Here is a 7,468-nt window from a genome sequence, read left to right as displayed (position 1 = left end):
CCCCCCCCCACCAACTGGCATCACAGAGTTGAGCCCTGACCACAGAACCCCCAACACACGCGGCAACCACAAGCGTGGCCTCTGGCCCCGAGAAGCCAGGCAGATGCACACGCGAGCGCGCACACCCGCAGGCGTGCAAGAAGCGGGTTCAACCAACACCTCCCCGCCGCCCTCTCCCCCACCCAACTTCTGGGAAAGGGCTCCTGGCTCCGCCCCAGGCTTTCTTTCCAGAAGACCCCTACTCCTGCCCCTATATGCCTACCTCATCTTCATTACAGGCGGCTCTCAACTCTCCTGTCCCATGACCTCACATACACCAATCCCCATCGGGCCCCCCCTGCCTACAGCATGACCACCACCACCACCTTCAAGCTCCCTAGCTCTCCCCCAGTGTCCGCCCCCTATTGGTTTGGCTCCAGGATGCAGGAGCAGAAAGTAGTCTATGGTCCAAACATCAAGGGTGTCAGCTGGTGCCCCACAAAGGCACCAGCAGAGCTACAGACCACTGACAAGACTTCTGGGCTCTTCTATGAGTCAGGCCTTCTAATCCACCTGCTCCAGCCCTGAGCAGTCCAAGGCCATGCCTCCCACACGCCAGCCTACATCCGGGCACCTTGCTCCTCTGTGAGTTTTCTTTTTTTCTCTTGGTGCTCCTCTGAAATGGAAAGGATATCAGACCTGACTAGGGTGAAGGTGCGGTGCAGTCCGCATCTCCAGCCACTTAAGCTGTCTTCTTGGAAGAAAACAGATAGGGAGTTTGGGGTGGACTGGCGAAGTTGTTTCTGAATGGTGAGGAGGTGAGAGGAAGGGTAGCCCTCTGGAAAAGTCAGCCAGAAGGTTGGATCTGAACCACTGGGTGGCAGGGAGTGGGAGTCTTGGGGTAAATGGAACTAGAGACTTACAAGGAAAAATAGAATAAATGCCAAAGTGATTGGCCCTGTGGGTAGGAGGAGAATAGCTGGAACAGGGGTCTTTGAAGTGTGAAAAAGTGAAAGAAATCCAGCTTGATTGGGGCAATTAGTACCAATGAGATGGCCAGCATTAGACTGGTCAGAAAGGAAAACTTGAGAGTTCACTTGAGTGGGGATGGGAAGAAGTGGATCAGAATCCTTACCAGAAAAAGCAGGAGTCCTAAAGTTAGCTGGAAGGATGGAAAAAGGATACCTCTTCCCAGGGTAGAAGTGAGGGTACTGACGTAGGAAAAGTAGGCTTATTAGCAACACTGTTTCTCAAAGCAGACATTTAGAATTTCAAGCATACACTGACCAAAAGCAAAATGTTGCTGGAGGCAGGTTTTGAAGGTGGTAGGGATGACAAGAAGCGTAAGTGTGAAAGGGGCAGAAGTCTATGCCAGGAGATAGCAGCCCCAGCAGAAGCTCTCAGCTGTGCACACAGAGCTGCTCACCATCATTCAAAGAAAGGAACGTCTAGCACCAGCCACAGTAGTCACTCTTTTCAGAGGGCTATGTGCCAGGGACATTACTAGGAGCATTACACGCATTATCTCATTCATCCTCTTGACAACTCTATGAGTTAATATTGCTATCCCAATTTATAGATAAGGAAACAGGTTTAGAGAGGTGAACTAACTTGCCCAATGCCACACAGCTCTTAAGTAGAATCAGGATCTATATCCAGAGTCTGACTCTATAACCTATACTCTTAATCACCCATCTTTAGGTTCTCCAGAACCTGCAGGAAACCCAAAAAGGAATGTCAAAGGATAAGTTCCTAAATTCTCATTCCATAATGTACAGGAGATAAGGGCGGTATCTCTGAAACTGGAGTGACCCATACCATTAGGGCATTTAGAGATGTTCTTCTTTGAAAGAACCATCCCCAGACATGGGGAGAACCTTTATTTGCAGTATGTTTGGGGGTGATGAACAATGGATAATCTCTGGGATGCCTGTAAAAAAGAGACACCTGCCCCCCAGCCCTAATCTCTGAGGGGCAGCCATATCTCTAGGATACTGCAAGACCCTGCCCTAGGGTCTGAGAGAAACATTCTCCACTCCAGGTGCCTGTTTGCTCTCCTGGAGCCTCTGGCTGTCGCACCCTACTGCATCTCCTCGGTTTGGCTGGGGCACAGGATTAGCTATCCCCAGGAAATGCCTCCCTCCGGTCCAGGCAGGGATCCCAGCGTACACACCCCTGGAGTGAGTGAGTGCGTGCGTGCGTGCGTGCGTGTGTGTGTGTGTGTGTGTTACAGGGTGGGGGGAGATGGTGGAATGCTTCCTCTCCAGGCCAGGGAGGAGTTCTGGGGACCACCTGGGGGCCCCCACCCATCCCACCTCCTTGCTGGGGAAGTGCCCAGTCCAGTGCCCCTTCCATGGCCACCTCCCTCCCCCTAGCTGTGTGGGGCATGAATCAGCTCTCACAGCTTGTTAAAGCTAGACCTCTTGTTTTCATGCCCTCACCTCAGGAAACAGAGTTACAGCTTTTCCAGCTCTACTCAGCAGGGGGCCAGGGTCCTCACTTTATAAACATCCCCAAGCCTGTGAGAGGGCACGGAGATGGTGCGAGACAGGAGCCCAGGGGAGAAAGACAGAAACTAAGACTCGAGGAGAGAAACAAAGAAAAGCCAAGGAGACAAGACCAGAGTAGCCTGAACAAAAGCCAGGAACGGTCCGAAAGGGCCGTACTGCAGGAATGGCCTTATGGATGCTCTGGGCTGGACAGGCTAAGGGGACCCTGGGCGGCTGGGGGATCACCTGCTTGGTGATATCTCTGCTCCTCCAGCACCCAGGAGTCCACAGCAAGTGCTACTTCCAAGCTCAAGGTAAAGCTGGGTGAGGCGTTAGGGAAGGACAGGAGCAGAGGGCACTGGGAGGAAGGGGGCTCAGGGGTGATCCTGTGTCAGAAGACCCAGACCCCCTGAGCTGGGAAACAGGAGAGGGTAAACGCGGGGGCAGCAGCACTTACTCCCTGCGCTCCAGCACACTAACATTTCCTGCTCTTCCCTAGCGCCCTGCCACCATGAAGGGAAATATTTCACCCTGGGCGAGTCTTGGCTCCGCAAGGACTGTTTCCACTGCACCTGCTTGCATCCCGTCGGTGTGGGCTGCTGTGACACGTGAGTGACCACTGAGGGCCAGAGAGAATGGCTCTGATGTGAGTGACTGAGAGATGGCCAGGGCATGACTAGATTGCTGCGGTGTGAGAATGAACAAAGTAGCAGTATGAAGCTGGCCGAACCTGAAGGTACCAACAAAAATGTGAGAGAGAAGGCTTCAGGCTACAAAGGAAGGGGAGTTGGGGTGGATCTGGAGGGAAAATATTCCTGCTATGAAACGAAAAAAATCCATATATGGCAGGCAAGAGCTCGGTTAGGGGGGACTGGGGCACTGGGGGAAGATATGGGAGGAATGCTGGGAGGGGGGATGCGAGGCAGGGATAAAGGTGGACCTTCACTGTCCTGACCCCTTCCCCGTCCTTTGGTTCTCCAGATCCCAACATCCTATCGACTTCCCTGCTGGGTGTGAGGTACGTCAGGAGGCAGGAACATGCCAGTTCTCCCTGGTGCAAAAATCTGACCCCCAGCTGCCCTGCAAAGGGGGAGGGCCCGACCCAGAGTGGGGCTCAGCTAACACCCCTATTCCTGCGGCTCCTGCTCCCCACTCCAGCTAAACTCAACCGACCGCCCTTTTGCTGACTGCCCACTGCTGCTGCCACTTCCAGGGAAACCACTAGAAGCTGCCGATTTATTCTGAATAAATAAATTAATGCTACAGCCGAAAGCCTGCCTCTCATTATCTGTGCCACTGGACCCTAGGTGGAAAAAATGGGCCCTACTAGAGTCCAGGTGCTGAGTTCTCAGGATCCTGAAGAAAGTAGTACCACATGGGCCAGTTTCAGATGGTTATGGTGCTGGTGCTGGGGCCTGGGGCCGCATATGAAGCCAGGGTAGGGCTTGTAGGCAGCACCTTGATGGGGAGGTCCCAGCTGAAGGTGTCCACAGGCACTTGCTCAGGCCCTGTCCAGGTGACAGGCTCGGGCTGTTCCATGGGAGGTAGGAGCACCAAACCCGGTTCTCGGGATGTTACAAATTCAAAATGCAAACGCCACTTCAGGGATACTGTGGGAAAAAAGATAAAGGTAGAAGCATTAGAAGCCATGAGTAAAACCCAATGACAGGATTTGGTTAGCAAATGAGAGAAAAAAAAAACCTGTATTCAGGAAGAGTGGGGAGGTGTGGGGCAGGGAGCTAGGATCGAAGAGTTTGGCTGAAGAAATCTAGTGTGTAAACTGGAACCGTGACAGTAAGGACGATGGCATCAACTACCTAATAACCCAAATGTGAGACAGTCAAGACTTGGTAGCTTGAAGTAAATGCAACGGCGAGTCAGAGATGAGGGCATCACAGGGTCCCAGTGGGTAGGGGGAGTGAAGATGTGCAAAGCTGTTAAGAATTTAGGGGTCAGTGCACCCAGGAAACAGGGTGAAGTTCTGAGAAAGTGTTGAGGGTCACAGACTGGATGTGGGTATGTCTGGGAGTGTGTTAGGAATCAGGATTCATTATACGCTACCTAAGTGCAGCATCTTACCGTGCCCCCCACCCCTGGTAATAGTCAGGGTCTCACCAACGGCTGTGCAGAAGCCTGGTGTGGAACTGAGAGGGATGGGGAGGGAGAAGCTCGTTCTGGTTGTATGTAGGCAGGACTCCTGGTGCCGGGCATGAGTGACATGAGACACAGAGGGGGCACCCCCTGTCCCGCGGCGCCGCTGGTACTCAGGCTGCACACGCTCCTCCGTCTGTAAGCTCACTGAAAACTGGGAGCAAGAAGAGAAGTGCGTGCTGGCAGGCGCTGGGACGTGCTGACTCCGCGTGGGAGGGCAGCCCAACCTCACGTTGTTTTACCAGAGGGACGCTGGGTGACGTCACTGCCCATTTCTACCTGCCACCCCTCTTTATGCAGGCCCTCTCTTTCCACCCTAGACCTTCAGACCCAGTTCCCCCAAAGTCCCTCTCCTTTCTCACCTGCAAACAAGCTACAGTTCCTTCTCCTAAGTTTAAGGTCCCCACCACGTCCTCGCCAAGTCTGTATACAGATTTGAATATGCCAAATGTCCCAACTTTTCCTCGGCCATCACTGATGTTGTACAGATCTGGGGAGAATGGGACACAGTAAGCCTGGGGTCCGCACTGGGGAATGTCTAGGGCTGGAAGCCAGAGGCCAAAAGGTGTGGCTTTTCCTTTAGAATCTGGGGTGAGGTATCACTGGATCCTCAGGAGAATGTGGCAGCTAGGAGACTCCATCTCTGAGACAGGAATACTATGAGGGGAGGATGGGGTGGGGCAATGTGAAGGGCTTCTCACGGAGGCTGCGGCAGGATGTGGCAGCCATGAGGCGCTCCCCAGCCAGCTCAGCGAGCCATGAGTCCTTCTTGCCACATTCATCCTCTTCCAAGAATGGACTGGATGGGGCAACTGCCTCCTCCTGGGGAAAGTGGACATCTTGAAGGCCTGGAGAGAAAATGAGTGGAGAGGTGGTGGGAGAGAACAGAGAGAAGAGTAGTGGGTAGGGTTTTAGACTCCAACCTGAGAGGGCTGTAGGTAAGGGGCGCCACGGCTGAGGTACACATCTCACCTATGCTCCAGAACCTTCTCTCCCCAACCCCCTCACACCTTCACTAAGACCAGGAAGCTTCCCTCCAGCCCCTCTCACAAACCCTCTAAGGATCATTTCTGCTTTGGTGAGGCTCTTCTCCAGCCCTTCCCTCCAGGAACCCTTACTTACCAGTCAGCACAAGAACCCTCAGAGGGACCCTGAGTAAAGTGATGGGTGAGTTGACACGCTGGCAGCCAATGGTCAGTTTGTAGACATACTTGACTGACTGACCCCGAAAGGAGGGTGGTCCCTCTATAGGCAGCACTTCGCTGTAGGAGTCTGGTTAGGAGGTAGTAGTCAGGGCAGCCAGAAGCAGCCAGAGAGGTCCTCCCTCCAGGAGCCTTAGAAGGCAATCGAGGGGTCAGGGGGCAATCACTCACATGACTTCGACTCTCCAGGGTCTAGCCTCAGGTCACAGAATAGGATTTTTGGTGGAGTGGAAAGGATACACTGACCCCTCTCACCTAGAAAAGATAAGACTGCAACTTAATAACCCCATTGTCTAGTACTGGAGAAGGCTAGCACAGCAAGTGGGGGCAGTAAGCACTGCCAACAAAGGGCAACCCAAACCAAGCCACTCCTCTTTTCTCGTTGTGAGATAAGAACAGTTTTACGCCACCAAAGTAATAACTACACTCTTCCACATCCCCAGTGTGACAGAGACTATAATGACCCACCAGAAGAATCTGACAATTTCACCCTTGGGTAACAATGATTCCATCCCCCTCCAAAGGCAAATGGCCCATCTCTAACCTCGGTGTGGTAGAAAGACAGTCTGGCTCTCAGGCTGGACATCTGGCTGACTGGAGTCAGGGGGAGGCAGTGCTACTCGACTCTCACTGGCATGGAACTGGCAGTGGATTTGGGCACTGGCCCATGCCAGAGCCTCACTGTGGGAGGAGGAAAAGAGGACATCAGAGGGCAGTTCCTGACCTTACAAATGCTCCCCCAAACTCCCTACCACACTGAGAAGACCAACACAGTGAGGCGGCTGTCCTCTGGATCAGAAAATCCAGAACCCCAAAGAGAAACCATTAAACAAAGAGAAGTATACTGGGTAAAAGGGGGAGTGGGGGAGGAGAGAGGAGAGGAGAGTGGAGGGCTATGTCACCCACATCTTAAATGCTAAATAGCCTTTCCTACAATGAGAGCACAATGAGCAAGAAGGTGGTGCTGTAGTCACAGGACAACCTGAGCTCTGGCTCAGCACTATAGATACCAGGCTTCCTCCCAGAAGGACCACCTTCTTCAGTACCGGCATCCCCACCTGGATGCAGAAGTGGCCGTGGGGGGCAGGGGGTTGGTGACGGTCACCACACACTCCAGCGCCTCCCCTGCCAGAAACACAGGACCTCTGCTCAGCTCTGCTACCACTTCAATCATGGCAGCTCCGGAATCGGATCTAGAAGGAAACAAGGGGTATCAGAGGTCAGTACCACGGCCCGGAGGGGTGTCTCAGGTGAGCCTGGGGGTGAGGACCCGGGGAATGGGCGTTCAGCACCAGGGTGTCAGAGGGAAGCGCCCAGATTTGGGATGCGGGAAGGCGGAAGGGAGGTATGGCGGCAGCTGACTCGGCACTGCGGAGAGAGAGGGAGTCGCTCTAGATCCCAGCCCCCAGCCCCGCTCAGCGCCGAATATTCCCCCTACCCCGCCGGGACCCCCAGGCCGCCTCCGCCCCCTTCCCTCGAGGTTTCACGTCCCAGCCCAGGGCCACGGCCGCCCGGCATCTCGCGCCCCTAGCCCGGACACCTCGCACGGGCGAAACTGGGGTATCTATGCACCGAGGCCCTCGGTCGCCCGCCCCTCCGGGCCGGGACCTAGTGCGTGGCTGCGGCCGCGGCAGAGGCGGGACTTCC

The 7,468-nt window shown here is 54.3% G+C and overlaps 2 protein-coding genes across 2 annotated transcripts; one reads left to right on the top strand and one right to left on the bottom strand.

The window, feature by feature from the left end:
* The first annotated feature begins 2,503 nt into the window (after positions 1 to 2,503).
* On the top strand, positions 2,504 to 3,735 carry MSMP (microseminoprotein, prostate associated). The gene is made up of 3 exons (XM_007455972.1): positions 2,504 to 2,782; positions 2,968 to 3,076; positions 3,450 to 3,735. The coding sequence occupies exons 1-3, from the start codon at positions 2,653 to 2,655 to the stop codon at positions 3,628 to 3,630; spliced, it is 420 nt and encodes a 139-aa protein (XP_007456034.1). The 5' UTR covers positions 2,504 to 2,652; the 3' UTR covers positions 3,631 to 3,735.
* Positions 3,653 to 7,008, bottom strand: RGP1 (RGP1 partner of RAB6A GEF complex). The gene is made up of 8 exons (XM_007455973.1): positions 6,880 to 7,008; positions 6,366 to 6,502; positions 5,993 to 6,076; positions 5,742 to 5,891; positions 5,321 to 5,467; positions 4,982 to 5,109; positions 4,584 to 4,773; positions 3,653 to 4,078 (listed from the first exon to the last, which is right to left on the bottom strand). Exons 1-8 carry the CDS (start codon positions 6,993 to 6,995, stop codon positions 3,855 to 3,857), a joined length of 1,176 nt encoding a protein of 391 aa, XP_007456035.1. The 5' UTR covers positions 6,996 to 7,008; the 3' UTR covers positions 3,653 to 3,854.
* Positions 7,009 to 7,468: the final 460 nt, after the last annotated feature.

Source organism: Lipotes vexillifer, unplaced genomic scaffold, assembly GCF_000442215.2.
Source record: "Lipotes vexillifer unplaced genomic scaffold, Lipotes_vexillifer_v1.1 scaffold920, whole genome shotgun sequence".
NCBI lineage: Eukaryota > Metazoa > Chordata > Mammalia > Artiodactyla > Lipotidae > Lipotes > Lipotes vexillifer.
The sequence above is the reverse complement of the archived record's forward strand: the minus strand, read 5'-3'. Positions and strand labels throughout refer to the sequence as shown.